The sequence below is a fragment of the Chiloscyllium punctatum genome, chromosome 11 (genome assembly GCF_047496795.1).
Source record: "Chiloscyllium punctatum isolate Juve2018m chromosome 11, sChiPun1.3, whole genome shotgun sequence".
NCBI lineage: Eukaryota > Metazoa > Chordata > Chondrichthyes > Orectolobiformes > Hemiscylliidae > Chiloscyllium > Chiloscyllium punctatum.
In genome coordinates this window covers 62,015,134-62,032,907 of record NC_092749.1, presented here as the reverse complement: position 1 = coordinate 62,032,907, position 17,774 = coordinate 62,015,134, and the positions used below count along the sequence as shown (strand labels likewise).

Below are 17,774 nucleotides of genomic sequence, written 5' to 3'. Positions count from 1 at the left end.
AAGTTACATATGAAGATTGGAAAAGCTGCACAAATGGGATAGGATTCCAGAGGTAATTTTCAAACTTGGAGGTGCAGAATTTACCTGTCATCTCCTTCAACTGTTAATGAAAATCTGGGACAATGAAGAAATCTCTGATCTCAGGAATGCTGCTATCGCCACCATCTTCAAGGAAGGAGTCAAATCAACTTTGAGTATTACTGAGAGTTCTTCTAGGAGAAAGTGAGGACTGCAGATGCTGAAGATCAGAGCTGAAAATGAGTTGCTGGAAAAGCGCAGCTGGTCAGGCAGCATCCAAGGAGCAGGAGAGTCGATATTTCGGGCATGAGCCTTTCTTCAGGAATGAGGAAAATGTGCCAAGCAGGCTAAGATAAAAGGTAGGGAGGAGGGTCGTTGGAAATGCGATAGGTGGAAGGAGGTTAAGGTGAGGGTGATAGGCCGGAGTGGGGAAGGGGGCGGAGAGGTCAGAAAGAAAATTGCAGGTTAGGAAGGCGGCGCTGAGTTTGAGGGTTGGGACTGAGACAAGGTGGGGGGAGGGGAAATTAGGAAACTGGAGAAATCTGAGTTCATCCCTTGTGGTTGGAGGGTTCTTAGGCAAAAGATGAGATGCTCTTCCTCCAGCCATCATGTTGCTATGGTTTGGCGATGGAGGAATTCAAACACCTGCATGTCTTTGGTGGAGTGGGAGGGGAGAGTTGAAGTGTTGAGCCACAGGGTGGTTGGTTTGGTTGATCCCGGTGTCCCAGATGTGTTCTCTGAAACGTTCCACAAGTAGGCGGCCTGTCTCCCCAATATAGAGGAGGCCACATCGGGTGCAGCGGATGCTGTAAATGGTGTGTGTGGAGGTGCAGGTTAATTTGTGGCGGATATGGAAGGATCCCTTGGGGCCTGGGAGGGAAGTAAGGGGGGAGGTGTGGCCGCAAGTTTTGCATTTCTTGCGGTTGCAGGGGAAGGTGCCAGGAGTGGAGGTTGGTTGGTGGGGGGGGGTGTGGACCTGACGAGGGAGTCACAGAGGGAGTGGTCTTTTCGGAACGCTGATAGGGGAGGGGAGGGAAATATATCCCTGGTGGTGGGGTCGTTTGGAGGTGGCGGAAATGACGACGGATGATACAATGTATATGGAGGCTGGTGGTGTGGTAGGTGAGGACCAGTAGGGTTCTGTCCTGGTGGCGATTGGAGGGGCGGGGCTGAAGGGCGGAGGAGCCCCCACCAACCCAACCTCCACTCCCGGCACCTTCCCCTGCAACCGCAAGAAATGCAAAACTTGCGCCCACACCTCCCCCCTTACTTCTCTCCAAGGCCCCAAGGGATCCTTCCATATCCGCCACAAATTAACCTGCACCTCCACACACATCATTTACTGCATCCGCTGCACCCGATGTGGCCTCCTCTATATTGGGGAGACAGGCCGCCAACTTGCGGAACGTTTCAGAGAACACATCTGGGACACCCGCACCAACCAACCCAACCACCCAGTGGCTCAACACTTCAACTCCCCCTCCCACTCCACCAAGGACATGCAGGTCCTTGGATTCCTCCATCGTCAAACCATAGCAACATAATGGCTGGAGGAAGAACGCCTCATCTTCCGCCTAGGAACCCTCCAACCACAAGGGATGAACTCAGATTTCTCCAGTTTCCTCATTTCCCCTCCCCCCACCTTGTCTCAGTCCCAACCCTCAAACTCAGCACCACCTTCCTAACCTGCAATCTTCTTCCTGACCTCTCCGCCCCCACCCCCACTCTGGCCTATCACCCTCACCTTAACCTCCTTCCACCTATCGCATTTCCAACGCCCCTCCCCAAGTCCCTTCTCCCTACCTTTTATCTTAGCCTGCTTGGCACACTTTCCTCATTCCTGAAGAAGGGCTCATGCCCGAAACGTCGATTCACCTGCCATTACTGAGAGTTCTGCCTACTCTCCATCGCTGGGAAAATCATTTCCCGAATCCTCACTGGGCACCTTCTCCATTCTCTGAAGAAATCTGTTAGGGAGTCAGTCCATATAAACTGTGGAAATACACAAGGCCTTCATTTATCTGATCAAGGTTTTTGAGTTAGTCGATTGGGAAGTGTTATGGAAGACCATGCCAAAGGCTGGTTGTCCACAGAAATTCATCAACATTCTCCATCTCTTCTAGAACAAGAGGTTGGTGACAGCCCTCTCTGACAGTATTATGACAGAATCCTTTGAGGTCAAGCAGGCATTTGTTATTGCCCCACTCTTTTTTCCATCTTCATCGCCACCATCCTTTATCTGGTCAAGAATAAGCATTCCAGTGATTTGGATATTGTCTAAAAGAGACGGAAAGGTTTTCTACCTCAATAGGTTGAAGTCCAAAGGAAAAAAGAACACCAAACTTGCTTGCGAAACTTCAGTATTCAAATGACAATGTCATCTATACTTTTGTGGAAGAGAATCTTCAAGCCTCGCTATCAACTTTGCAGAAGTATACCAAAGAATTGGCCTCAGCCTCAATCTGAAGACGACTCAAGTCCTTTACCAGGGTAGGTTCTGGTCAATCCCACCATTTAGATCAACAGAAAAATCCTCCAAACGTGGAACATTTTCCCTATCTGGGGTTCCACCTCTCATCTACTGCTGATTTTGACATGAAGGTCCAATCCACAAGCACCACCTTAGAATTTTTACGGATGAGACCCTTTGACAACCAAAACATTTGTACAGATACCAAGACTCTTGTTTTTAAGGCAACTGCCTTTATGACTCTTTTATATGGCTCTGAAACTTGGAACTATGTATAGATGCCACCTCAAGGCCTGGGAGAAGTACCACCAAAGCGGTTTGAGACAGATTCTTTATATTAGCACCCTTGAAGGAGTCAACACCACCAGCAATGAGAATATGATTATCTAAAACCAACTTCCATTGGGTCAGCCACATGCTGAGCATGCCTGAATTTTGACTACCTAGGCAAATCCTCTTTGCCTAGCTCAAGGAAGGCACTCAAATGAAAGAGGACCAGGGAAGCATTTCAAACAGTCTCTGAAGGCTTACCTCAAGAAATGTAACAAATATCAAAGCATGGGAGACTCTTGTCCAGAAGAAACTGACTTGGAGGAATCTCCTATATGAAGGGATACAATTCTTTGAGAACACCCTTTGGCAAAAGAAAGTATGGAGAAGGAACCGGAGAAAGGAATGCTCATAATTAAGGCCAGAGTCCAGTTCCACTGCCCAGAAACACTTACCAAATGTGTGGTCAGGGATATGTTTTCTAGGATCAGGCTCATCAGCCACACCAGAACCCTTTGAAAGCATGATCAGTGACAGGGAATTTCTGAGGTGGACGATAATTATTAGGGAATGATTGCCAATGACTTTAAAGTAGTGCATAAGTTCTGGAAGAGAGGTACTGAAAAATAAATCCATGATCATCGGTCTCCTTATTTTTGTGTACCACCATATAACTGATGAGATGAACTGGAAAAGTTGTTTTATGTTATGCTCTGAACCTGGACAGTGAAAAGACTTCTGGAGCTGCAAGAAGCACCTGAAATTGTTAATTTTATGATCGTTGATTGTGCTATTTATTCCTACTTGAACATTATCAATGATAATATATTACCAGTTGTATTTGACTTTTATTAAACATAGATAATGATTTTTATTTTAATATAATAAGTGAGCTCTTTGTACCTGGATTATCTCAAGTTCAACCAGCTGTTTATGAAACATTAAATGAATAAGAACGGTAGCATCAGCCTTCACCTTCACTCTTTCAAATTCTGAGTTATAAAAGCATTCTAAAACCTTGATTAAATGAATTGATTTAAAACTATATTATTTTTGCTGTATATTGAAATCAGATGAAACATCACCTGAGAAACAAGGCGCTGGTTTTCACTTAGCCAGGTTTCCCTCATAGCAGCTTTACGATCAAATCGACGTGCAAGTTGTTCCAGCTTTTCTTGTCTGATCAACTCAGTCCTTAATGCCAGTTCTCGTTCATGTTCAGCTTTTTCCAGTCTTTCCCAGGCCTGTAAGATTGGTATTCAGTAATGACAACCTTTAATTAATTAATTACTCACTGAACTGCATTAAAAATGAAATGAATAATAGCTAATGTTCCTGGTAAAATTAGGATTACCTATAATAGATGAAAGTGGCTGAAGATGGAAAAAAATACAAGTTTTGTTATTTGTGACCCAGTCATATGGAGACAGACTGAGCAGCAATACACAGGTGCCATAAGAAGCTCATAAACTGATCCCAAAATGAAGGACAAAAACATGGTTAAATTGCCACCAAAGCTCCATAAAGATTTGCAAACACTAATGGTCCTCTGTAAAACGTAAGAATCTTGAAATCTTTTTGGGTAAAGAAAAAAAGGCCAAACTTTCAGATCTCTGTGGGATAACAATCAACTACAGACTCCAAGCAATTTAAAAGATGTGAAAACATCAAAGTAAAATTCTTAATGAAGGAATTCAAATACACAAACGAAACCTTTGCTGTCAACTCTTGTAAAATGGAGCTTAATTTAGATAAATGCGAGAAGCTGCATTTTGGGGAAAGCAAATCTTAGCAGGACTTATACACTTAAAGGTAAGGTCCTAGGGAATGTTGCTGAACAAAGAGACCCTGGAGTGCAGGTTCATAGCTCCTTCAAAGTACAGTTGCAGTTAGATAGGATAGTGAAGAAGACATTTGGTATACATTCTTTTATTGGTCAGTGTATTGAGTACAGGAGTTGGGAGGTCATGCTGCGGCTGTACAGGACATTGGTTAGGCCACTGTTGTAATATTGTGTGCAATTCTGGTCTCCTTCCTATCAGAAGGATGTTGTGAAACTTGAAAGGGTTCAGAAAAGATTTACAAGGATGTTGCCAGGGTTGGGGGATTTCAGCTATAGGGAGAGGTTGAATAGACTGGGGCTGTTTTCCCTGGAGTGTCAGAAGCTGAGGGCTGACCTTATAGAGGTTTATAAGATCACTAGGGGCATGGATAGGATAAATAGACAAAGTCTCTTCACTCGAGTGGGGTAGTCCGAAAGTAGAGGGCATAAGTTTAGGGTGAGAGGCGAAAGATATAAAAGAGACCTAAGGGGCAACTTTTTCACGCAGAGAGTGGTACGTGTATGGAATGAGCTGCCAGAGGAAGTAGTGGAGGCTAGTACAACTGCAACGTTTAAAAGGCATCTGAATGGGTATATGAATAGGAAGGGTTTGGAAGGATATGGGCCGGGTGCTGGCAGATGGGACTAGATTGGGTGGGATATCTGGTCGGCATGGATGAGTTGGACCGAAGGGTCTATTTCCGTGCTGTACATCTCTATGACTCTAATATATATTGTGTTATTTTGATATCTCTTATTTCAATCAAAAATAGGAAACCATAGCATTACAGTTAAAGCAAGAACTGTCATCCTATATTTATATTTGATCAGCAGATGCACTACTCGGTTGAGCTGGAATGTAGGCATTTTTTATAGGAAGGCAGGGTTTTGGTGATGGTGGTGGCTTGGGCAAGTTAATCAATCTCCAAAGGGAAAATGTGATGCATATTGAAACATTTCGCACAAGTCTTCTTTCGTTGAAGATCTTCTGTGGTTGCACATAGTGAGAAGGAAGGGCTTTTGTGAAAGAGATTAAAGATTACTTTTGCACCCATGTTTATTAGAAATAAAGAACACTCTCCCTAGAAAAGATTATGGATGTTGAGTCAACATATTTTCGATTTTCAGAGGTATGTTCGGTAACAGGTTATCAAGCAATATGGTAGGTAAATGACGGTGAGGTACAGATTTAACTGAATGACAGAATGACTCAGATCCTGAATGGCCTACTCCTGTTCATGTATATTCAGCCAGATTGCACCAGACATAATAATTATTCAGTACTGAGGGTGACCCTGGGACTAGTGAAATCAGAGCTTTTATATCATGGAAAGAGGCCCTTCAATCCATTGTGTCCATGCCAGTCAGCATACATCCATATTTTCTAGTCCTATTTTCCAGCATTTGGCCCCTATCCTTGTATGCTTTGGCATTTCAAATGTTCAGCTGAACAGTCCTCAAATTGTCTTGAGGATTTCTGCTTCAACTATACCTTTAGGCAAAGAGTTCCAGATATCCACAACCTCGGGGTGAATTTTCTTTTTTTCCCCCCCTCGATCCTTAATCTCCTGTTCTTTACCTTAAAACTGCAACCCCCCAACATTCCCATCCCCAGTTATTAACTCCTCTATTATGGAACAATTTTCTCCCTATCTACCATGCCAAGGCTTATCTGAATTTTGTATACCTCAATCAGAATTCCCCCTCAGCCTTCCCTGTTCCAAGGAAAATAACCCCAAACTATCATAGCTGAATTGGTCCAGCCCAGGCAACATACCGTTTCTCTTCTGTACCTTCTCTAATGCAATCACGTTTTTCCTATATCTTGTGGCGATCAGAACTGCACAGTACTCTAACTGTTGTCTAATTGATGTTATATACAAGTCCCCATCATAACCACCTTGTTCTTGTGTTCAATGCCTTGACGAATAAAGGTAAATATCCCATAAGCTTTTTTTAACCACCTTATCTACCTGTCCTCCTGCCTTTAAGGATCTATGGTTATTCATCTCAAGGTCCATCTGATCCTCTGTACTTCCTCTGGTCATACTATTGAACATGTACTCCCTCATCTTGTTAGTCCTCCCAAAATGCATCACCTCTTACTTTTCAGGATTAAATGCAATTTGCCATTATTCTGCCCAACCCAACTATAATCGCCCTGTAGTCTAAACTTTCCCCCTTGCACTCTACCGATTTTTGTGTCATCTGTGAACTTATTAATTAAATTCTTATACTTATGTCTTGATCATTAAAGTACATTACAAAATGCAAGGGACCCAGCACAGAACCCTGTGGTGCAGCAATGGATACAAGCTTCCAGTCACAAAAAATCCCTTCAACCAACAGCCTCCGCTTCCTGCCACCAGATCAATCTTGGATCTAGTTTACCCTGGGTCCCTTGGGGTCTTAGCTTCACAATCAGTCTGCCGTGCAAAACTTTGTCAAAAGGATTAATGAAGTACATATAAGCTACATTAGATGCACCAACTTCATTAACACACTTAGTCACCTCCTTAAATCTTTCAAATTTGTTGGATTTCGTTTCCCCCTTACAAAGCCAGGCTGACTATCCTTGATTAGTTCTTACCTCTCCAAGTGGAGAATAATTCTGTCCCTCAAAACATTTTTCAAAAACTTCCATACTACAGCTGTTAGGGATAAACCAGGAAACTACATGCCAGTGATTTTAAAATCCTTCTTGAATATGGCATCATGTTATCTGTACTCCGGCCATCTGGTATCCACTCCAACGGTCAGAGAGGATTTGAAAACGAATGGCAGAGGCCCTGAAATCTGCTTCCTCAACTCCCATGCAGCCTGGGAGAGATCTCATCTGGACTTGGGAATTTAACTGCATTCCAGCCCACTCAGATTGCTAACATCTTGCGCTCGTAGTGATAACTCATTTAAATACATCACAGTTTGTACCCCTGATTTCTATATCTACAATGTCCTTTGTTACCACGATAATAGATACAATGTACTCAGTTAAAACCTTAGCTATGTTTTCTTCTTCTAAATACAGATGCCACTTTGGCCCCTGATGGGCCCTACTCTTTCCCTGGTTATTCACTCTCCCCTAATACTATTCTAGAAGTAATTTCTTCACCCACAACCACATTTACCACTTGCCCGGCTTCGTCCTCCAAACCTATGTCCAGCTCTCTTGGAGGATTTTCTTTTGCTAAAGAACAAAAAACAGTAACAAACTGGAACAGGCCCTTCAGCGCACCAAAACTACACTGAAACATGATGCCTTTCTAAACAAAAAAACTTTTGCCTCGATACAGTCATAGAGATGTACAATATGGCAACAGACCCTTCGGTCCCACCCGTCCATGTCGACTAGATATCCCAACCCAATCTTGTTCCCCCTGCCACCACCCGGCCCATATTCCTCCAAACCCTTCCTATTCATATACTCATCCAAATGCCTCTTAAATGTTGCAATTGTACCAGCCTCCACCACAGAGTGAAAAAGTTGCCCTGGAGGTCTCTTTTATATCTTTCGCCTCTCACCCTAAACTTGTGCCCTCTCGTTGTGAACTCCTCCACCCCAGGGAAAAGACTTTGCCTATATATTCTATCCATGCCCCTCATACTTTTGTAAAACTCTATAAGGTCATCCCTCAGCCTCCAACGCTCCAGGGAAAACAGCCCCAGCCTATTCAGCCTCTCACTGTAGCTCAGATCCTCCAACCCTGGCAACATCCTTGTAAATCTTTTCTGAACCCTTTCAAGTTTCACAATATCTTTCCAATAGGAAGGAGATCAGAATTGCACACAATATTCCAATAGTGGCCTAACCAATGTCCTGAACAGCAGCAACATGACCTCCAAACTCCTGTACTCAATACTCTGACCAATAAAGGAAAGCATACCAAACACCTTCTTCACTATCCTATCTACCTGCGACTCCACTTTCAAGGAGTTATGAACCTGCACTCCAAGGTCTCTTTGTTCAGCAACACTCCCTCGGACCTTACCATTAAGTGTATACGTCCTGCTAAGATTTGCTTTCCCAAAATGCAGCACCTCACATTTATCTGAATTAAACTCCATCTGCCATTTCTCAGCCCATTAGCCCATCTCGTCTAGATCCTGTTGTAATCTGAGGTAACCCTCTTCGCTGTCCACTACACCTCCAATTTTTGTGTCATCTGCAAACTTACTAACTGTACCTCTTATGCTCGCATCCAAATCATTTATATACATGACAAAAAGTAGAGGGCCCAGCACCGATCCTTGTGGCACTCCATTGGTCACAGGCCTCCAGTATAAAAAACAACCCTCCGCCACCACCCTCTGTCTTCTACCTTTGAGCCAGTTCCGTATCCAAATGGCTAGTTCTCCCTGTATTTCATGAAATCTAACCTTGCGAATCAGTCTCCCATGGGGAACCTTGTCGAACGCTTTATTGAAGTTCATATAGATCATACCTACCGCTCTGCCCTCATCAATCCTCTTTATTATTTCTTCAAAAAATTCAATCAAGTTTGTGAGACATGATTTCCCACGCACAAAGCCATGTTGACTATCCCTAATCAGTCCTTGCCTTTCCAAATACATGTCCATCCTGTCCCTCAGGATTTCCTCCAACAACCTGCCCAGCACTGAGGTCAGGCTCACTGGTCTGTAGTTCCCTGGCTTGTCTTTACCGCCCTTCTTAAACAGTGGCACGTTTGCCAACCTCCAGTCTTCCGGCACCTCACCTGTAACTATCGATGATACAAATATCTCAGCAAGAGGCCCAAATCCCACTATTCCCTGCCTATTCATAAATCTGTCAAAATGCCTCTTAAACATTGCTATTATACCCACTTCCACCACCTCCTCTTAAATGCTGGCTTAAGAAGCTCTCCTGAACACATGTTAAGAATTCTGTCCTCCTCTAAGCCTTTCACACTTTGTCTATTCAAGTTAATATTGAGGAAGTTTAAATCCCCTACTATTATCACCCTATTTATTTTACACGTGAAGTGTGCCTACATATCTGTTAGTCAACACCCTCAACTCATCTGCCTCACTCGCAAGACTCTTTGCATTAAAATAAATGCCATCCTTCTGCCTTAATTGGATTGTATTTGCACTGTCTTTTAGACTGACTTGATTTTTCTTCTATATTTATCTGTGCATAACCTCCTATTGTACTTCACTTGTATCTCAGACCACTGCCAGAAACCCCCAGTAACAGCACTAGCAAACCAAGAATCAAGGATGTTGACTTGGTTCTGGTTCCGGTGCAACTGTCAGGCTTGTACAGGTCATACCTTCCCCAGAAATTAGAAAGGTCCCAAGTATGGAGAGATTTGCTTATGAAGAGAGGTTGAGTAGATTGGATCTGTACTCATTGGAGCTTTGAAGAATGTGAGGTGACTTTACTGAAACAAAAGGGTTCTCGGGGGATTTGAAAGGGTAGATGCAGAAAGGTTAATTCCCCTTTTGGGAGATACTTGGACCAGGGACATAATCTCTGAGCAAGGGGTTGACCATTTAAGATAGGGATGAGGAGGAAATTCTTCTTGCAGAGGATAGTGAATCTGTGGAATTCCTAACTATAGATGGTTACTGTAGAGGTTGGGCTGTATATTCATGGCTGACACAGAAAAATCTTTCATCAGTAAAGGAGTCTCGGGTTTGGGAAAAAAAACCAGGAAAGTGAAGTTGAGGGTTATTAGATCAGCCATGATCTCACTGAATGGCAGAGCAATCTCAATGAGCCAAACGTCCTATTTCTGCTTCTATGTCTTATGACATTGAGACCCAGGATCTGATAGTACAAAGGAACTTCAATTATCTGATCGACATGGGCAGGGAGTATTTTGTTCAGATAATCAAATGCTGGATAACACAGTTTAGCCAAACATTGGGACCTTGCGATCTTGTGAAGATAATCCAAAATTCGGATAATCAACATTCGGATAATTGAGGCTCCTCTGTACTGAGATAGCTCATGGCTTTAACAGCATCTTAAGGGAGTGGTGGGAAATAAAAATGCACTGGGACGAGAGACAACACATATGACAATATAACACAGCCATTATTTGGAAAAAAAAATCACAAATATTAGAAGAAATGCTACTCTCCAATGCTGTACCACCCCGGTCATGGATTAACCATTTATTTACCATCTATTCCTGATCTTTCCTTATGTTCATCTAAATTTTGCCCTTACTGGATACTTCCCATCACAGGATATCATTTGGAAATGGGATGAAGCAATACATGTTAAATGGTTCAATTTCAAAGATGGTGTCAGAAGAGAGGCACCTCAGGTGCTCATGCACAAATTTTTAAAGCTAATGTGACAGTTTAAGAAAGCAGATCATGGGAATCCTAGGCTTTATAAATTGAGGAATAGAGTGAAAAAGCCAGAAGTTTATGATAACACTAGTTCTGTCTTAGCCGTAGTGTTGAGTTCAGTTCTCCACAGCTATATTTTAGGAACGATGTGGACGTGCCGGTATTGGACTAGGGTGGACAAAGTCAAAAATCACACAACACCACGTCTTAGTCCAACAAGCTTTCTTCAGGCAGCTAGTGAGACAGAATGCATTGGACACAATAAATAAAGATCAAAGGATTATATAACTTCTGCAAATGTAATGGACAAACCTGATGGCTATTAAGTTTTTAATCTGAAAGAATGGGGTGCAGGTTTTGATTGATTAATATGTAAATCTCAGAATTTCTTCAAAGTCACTGCCCCAAGATAACTCAGGATTTATCAGAATAAAGGTGCATAAATTGTATGACCCTTTGATCTTGTACTGACATATTCTGTGTCCGATTTATTCGAAGTAATAGGTCAAAGGATCATTCAATTTATGAGAATGTACTAAACAAACCTAGATGGCTATTAAATCTTTAATCAATTAAAATGGAGGTCTGACAGATACAAACAGACTGGAAACATGGCCTCACACCTAACATTCATTGTCTGATCAGAGGTGTCACCTTTATTCAGACAAAACTTGAAGTTATCTTAGGGCAGTGACTTAAAAGAAACGCTGGGATTTACATATCAATCAATCAAAGCTTGCACCCCCATTCAAACGGATTAAAGAATTAATAGCCATCTAGGTTTGTTCAATATTGTTGCATGCATTGTATGACCCTTTGATCATTAACTTATAAATTCTGTGTCCGATACATTCTCTCTCACTAGCTGCCTGAGGAAGGAGCCAGGGATCCGAAAGCTTGCTGTTTCAAATAAATTTGTTGGACTATAGTCATGTGATTTTATACTTGAGGAAGGATGTGAAGGTTTAGGAAAGGATGCAGTGTGGTTTACTGGAATTGTTCCAAAGATGAGAGATTAGCTACGTAAATACTCTGGACATACTGGACTTGTTTTTCTTAGAACAGTGGTGTCAAAAAGAGATTTGGTAAAGGTGTTTAAAACTATGCAAGCTAAAGAAAATCTGTTTCCAAGGCTGAAAGGACATAGACCTTTCCAGTATTTTCTAAAAGAACCAGAATCAACATAATGAAAAACTTTTCAAACAAGCAATTGGGACTGGAACGCATTGTGTGTTTCATGAAGCGTTCAGATTCAACAACAGTTTTCAAAAGAACTTACGATAAACATGCAAAGGAGAGAACGTTGCTTAAATGTATCAGAAGAGTTGAAAGTGGAACTAAATAGATTGCTCTCTGAAAAAGCCATGCAGGCTTGATGGCTAAATTACTTATCTTTGCGCAGTTCTACTCTATGATTTGAAGTTTATGTGCTCAGCTGAATTCTTGTCTTGGGCAAAACCCAGAAACCAGGGTGCAATAAATGTTAGTTCGACTCCAAGGATGTAGCTGCCTGTACAAACTACAACAGGCTTCTGACAAGGTTAAATATATTTCCTTCCAGAAGAAAATGAAATTTTGGTAATTACCTTGTTGATATCAGAGATGAGTTTGCCTTCTCTTGGCATATATACTTTCTGATTGTTTGCCCTCATTTTGCTTTGAATAGTGAAAAGCAATACTTCTAGATTTCCTTTCTCTGTAAACCTATATCAGAAGGAAACAAAATAGCAGATAAGTTATTTTAGATATTACACAAGAATAATGCAAATTGTATTCTTTTCATGTTTCTGTTGCAAAACTCAACGGGTGATGCACAAGTTTAGTTGTGATAGAATTAATTGGAAGTTCTAGAAAATTACACTTGGCATATATGAAATGAACTTACATTCTTCCTGATAACAGCAAGGAAGAGGAGCTTTGGCAAATTGAGCTTTGAAAAATCAGAATTGCCTGTTTGTACTGTGAAAAGCCTGCTCTCGATCAAATAATATTCAGCTTTGATAGAATAGCAGCATGTAACATTTGTTCTGAAGAAAGGTCACTGGACTCAAAACATTAACTCTGCTTTCTCTCCACAGATGCTGCCAGACCTGCTGAATTTCTCCAGCAATTTATGTTTTTGTTAGAGAGTATGTCCTGACCACTCAAAACACATGATGCTCAGTCACAAGAGTTTTCAAGAAGTTTGACAATATTCAGTAACAGAACAGTCTGCTTGAATGCCAGCCCTTCCGCTGACTTAATATTCATTCCCTTCTATCATCAACAAACTATAACTACAGCACATATTATCAGTAGGAATGCCATTCTATGTACCTCTCAGCCCCTTGTGGTAGTGAAAAGCACAACAGCAAAATGGAAACATCATCATTTCCCAATGAAATACTAACCTGACTTAGACCTAAAATTTCATTTTTTAATTGTTGCTTGATAAAATTTTGAAATTCTCCACTGATGATAGCAATCACCTGCAGGAAACATGCTTCCAGTATCTTCACAAACCAATTAAAGTAAAAAATCAAGTCTCAGTGTCACCCATCTCCATAAACTTAAAAAAAATTAAATCATTCTGAAGAGCTTACCTCACCATCATCACCCCTCTAAGCTTTTCTTATTGAAATTTTAATGTAGTTTACCACTATTTGTGCGCTATGACACAAATGTAATGTTAACTATACTGAGTCAGATAGCTATGAGAAATGTTCAGCTCTTATTTATGTTTTCCCAAGTGACTGATGAAGCTAGTTTAAGTAGCAAGTTAGTAACTATTTAATAATCTTACTTTGATGGTTTTTCTACAGTGCGATATGTGTTAAAAGCTTGTAGCTGCTGCTGAACGCCAACCAGTGAATTGGCAAATTTACGATTGTTCAGGATGATGATAGTCTGTTCGATCCACTCCAGCAGATCAGATGCCAATGATTCATATTTTTCTATCATTTTTTCAGTTTCAATTGCATAATCAAGTACCTGTCACATGTGAAAACAGAACAAGTTTAAAGTAAACAAAACTCAAGAAATGCCAAATTTGCAAAAAGAATACTCAATAATAATTAAAAAAAATAACTTCTGGGATTGTTTAATGTGTTAATCATATTAGAATGGATGCCTTGGAATGGGTTAAGTGATGGTAACACGATCAAGGAGGTTAGATGACTCAAGCATTTTAAGCTCAGCAACCAATAGACTAAATAGCAACTTTGTTACCTTTGAAGATGGACTGAGGGCATGCCGCTAAGTTTGCAGTTGACAAAGATAGATGGATGGACAGGCAGTATGCACGAAGCAGAGTGGCTGCAGAAGGACTTGTCAGACTAGGAAAGCGGGCAAAAAAGTAGCAGATGGAATACAATATGAGAAAGTGTGAGGTTATGCACTTTGGTAGGTAGAATAAAGACTATTTTCTAAATGGGGAAAATTTTCAGAAATCTGAAGTAAAGGGACTTAGGAATCTTAGTTCAGGCTTTTCTTAAGGTTAGCATGTAGGTTCAGTTGGCAGTTAGGAAGGCAAATGCTATATTAGTATCCATTTCAAGAGGGCTAGAATACAAGAGTAGAGATGTGCTGTTGAAGCTGTACAAGACTTTGGTCAGACTGTATGTGGGCCCTATAGCTAAGGACAAATCTACTAGCTAGTAGGGATTTAGAGGTTTAGGGGTCTAGGGGTTTACATGAATGATCCCAGGGATGAAGGGCTTGTCATGTGAGGAACGGTTGAGGACTCTACATCAGTACTTGATAGAGTTTGGAAAGGCGTGGGATGGGATATCTCATTGAAACTTAGAATATTGAGAGGACTGGACAGAATGAACATGGAGAAAATGTGTCCACTAGGAGGAGAGACAAGAACCCATGGCACAGCCTCAGAGTGAAGACGAGGTCCTTTGGAACTGAAAGGAAGAGGAATTTTTTTCAGCCAGAGAGTGGTAAATCTGGCTGGAGTGGTATCTTGCTAAAACTAAGGCAAGTAACTGGTCTCTACACATTTGCAGACACAAAGCAGAAAAAAGGTTGGACCATTGGTAATGGAATTTAAATACTTAAGATGGGATGATTACACTTCAATACGATTCAATTTCACATGTTATCACAACTGCTATAAATATATCTCCCCACTGAAAAACATTCATACTGTTCTCAATCTTACTGGGCATTCTCCTCAAAATTAATACACAGTAGTTTACAAGAAATTTTGAAATACCTTTCCAATGCGCTTTCCTTCCACAGCCAGGGCCTTCATCTTTGAGAAGTAGTGGTAGTATGTCACCACATAGGTAATAATTGACTTTTCATCAGGATGATCAACACTGACATCTGGTGAATAAATGGTGAGTATTATCTAGCTGCATAGTAGTGGCCAAACAGCTTGTATAAATTGTAAATAAAGGGGAACTACCAGTTTTAAGGATCATTACATGACAGTGACCATGAAGGTCATTGATGGTAATGTGCTTTTTAAAGATAACAAGGGAGAGGAAACAAATAATATTGGTAATATTTCAGAGCCACTTTTGAATCCAAACTCAATTTAAACCTACTATAACATCAATTTGGAAAGATGGTGAGAGGAATGGAGTGGAGGAGAGTTCGGGAAATTAAAGGCTGATTGTTTATGAGTGGGGAATTAACATTACAGAATCCAAATAACATTCTTCAAATACTGTCAAGCAGTAAATTACACATGAACATGCTAACATTTAAAAATGAAATATTAAAAAAACTAACCTTCAGGGTCTAACAGTTTGGTAAGCCCAAGGTGCTGCTCTGCTAGGTTGAAAGCATTCTGGAGATTGTAGTGAGCATTAGATTTCTTAAGCTTGTCAAAATCAATCAAGTCCGGCCTGACCAAATGATAATAGAGTGAGAAAATATAGACCACATACATACTGCAAAATAAATGCAAACAATGCGATTTAAATATTTATTTGAAGCTAGCAATGCCAACATACCTATGCTTGTGTATAACAGCATTGAATGCCATGCCATCCCTCCAGCTGGTGGTAAAGTTGTGAATATTGACATTGGGGTAGCTACAGAGAGAAAAAGGCAGTGTAAGATTTTATTTCTATATTGAAAACTAAATTGAGAACCAAATGCAACAAGCTAAAGTTAACATTCCAGATCGATTCATGGTTGTCATTTTGGTAAACTTTAGAAACAGGTGGTTCTATAATGGATGGTCATGTACTTGTGCAACCCCGTGTTTAGGGGAAAAAAAAAATCGCTCTTTAGAAACAGTGCTTAAAGTGTCGGTGATGTAATCGTATTACAGCCAATACACATTGTAAAAGTTCATACCTTTGAAATAGAGGCCCCAATTTGTCAATCACGTTATGGCAAATTCACAACGAAACACGCATTATAGCAGAATCATCTGTGTATTCTTCAAAGACAGAATTCTAATTTGGTTACAGAGGGAGTCTCCTTATGATTTGCAATATTGTTACCGAATTGTGGTCATTTAAGTAAATCCTCATCTCTGGTAAACATGATCTTTACAGTTGTGCCAGAAAAATAGGAAAACTGGCTACAATTCTAACTGTGACAATGTTGTGGCTTTAAGGGTTTTTTCTGAATGTTGTTTTTAAATAGAAGTTGTAAGGCAGAGGTGCCGAACAGTCTACCAAAACCACTAGAGGAAACTTGTTTTTTTTTTAAATTGGAACAATGGAGGCAGCTTGAATAGATGTGGTCAGCTGTCACTGAGCAGGTTTTCCGTTTTGTTTAGATTTTAGGCTTAGCTTTAAGCAGTTGCTGGTGGGGACTTGAAGAGGTAGAAGTTACCTTTTCCCTCTTTTGGTTACAGCTAGAAGCTGGGGTTTCTCTCTGCTGCTGAGTTACCTGTTGGACAAATCTACTTTTCTGAATTTGCCTTTTTTCACAAGGGAGTGTTTATGGGATGTTACTATATTGTAACAGTTAATGTATCTATTATTTGGTTAAGTTTTCCAATAGAGTTAAGATATTTTAAGTATTTCTTTTATTTATATTTAAACTATAGTGTTTTAATAAATTGTGGTTTTGCTTGAAAAACTTGGGATCTAGGCGACCTTCTTAAAATATTTTGAGGAGGAGTCTGATCTGGTCCATAACACTAGCATACAGTAACTAGAAAATAATTACTTCCCCAGCATTAAAATTCAGTTAGCAAATGTGGAGCCATTATTATTTGAGGTAACTAACTTTTTACCTGATATGACGAGGAGGTTGTCAAATAAGGTCAAAATACAGGTATTTGAAAAATTAGGGCAGTTTAAACAAAACACAAATATGGAGTTAATTTATTCATACTTTTGCTGGTATTATACAGAATTACAAAACTTTATGGAAACCAATGCCAAAATTAATTCACTTAATATCACAAATGGCAATCTTAAAGCAAATGTTGCACACTTGCATGTACATGAGTGAATGGATACATGTCAGTTGTGCGCAAGACTTAAGGATTGAGAATACAAAGGAACCTCGATTATACATGGATCTACCTCATAGGTATTCTGCAGGAATAATTTACTGAGATATTCAACCAAAGTTAGTTAAGTATTCAATTTCACATTATTTCCAAGTACCAATACAATCACTGCAAAAAGAGGGGTTCACAAATAGTTAATTAAAAGAAAATTTCCAATTGTGGACACTACTACATGATACAACTATTAAATGTATTTTCCTTCATAATGAAAAAACAAAGTATTATGGTTTTGTTTTGAAAATCCAAGTAAGACTTGGATGAAGCATTCCATCAAAACAATTTATTTTAATGGTGTTATTCAGGTTCAAGATTCAACTAAGAAAAAAAATCACTCAGCTGCATTGTATGGGTCTCTGCTGGTGTGATTGAAGTGAGTTGGGTGGTATGAAGGCAATTAAGAGTCAACCACAGTGCTA

The 17,774-nt window shown here is 40.4% G+C and overlaps 1 protein-coding gene across 4 annotated transcripts in view; it reads right to left on the bottom strand.

The window, feature by feature from the left end:
- Positions 1 to 17,774, bottom strand: part of sptbn1 (spectrin, beta, non-erythrocytic 1) — a 289,393-nt gene that overhangs the window by 65,195 nt on the left and 206,424 nt on the right. For all 4 annotated transcript variants that reach the window (XM_072580913.1, XM_072580911.1, XM_072580912.1 and 1 more), the window contains 6 exons: positions 15,836 to 15,916; positions 15,612 to 15,727; positions 15,088 to 15,200; positions 13,669 to 13,856; positions 12,473 to 12,590; positions 3,844 to 4,002 (listed from right to left, as the gene is read on the bottom strand). In XM_072580913.1, coding sequence (XP_072437014.1) covers positions 3,844 to 4,002; positions 12,473 to 12,590; positions 13,669 to 13,856; positions 15,088 to 15,200; positions 15,612 to 15,727; positions 15,836 to 15,916 — 775 coding nt within the window. The remainder of the gene's footprint in view (positions 1 to 3,843; positions 4,003 to 12,472; positions 12,591 to 13,668; positions 13,857 to 15,087; positions 15,201 to 15,611; positions 15,728 to 15,835; positions 15,917 to 17,774) is intronic.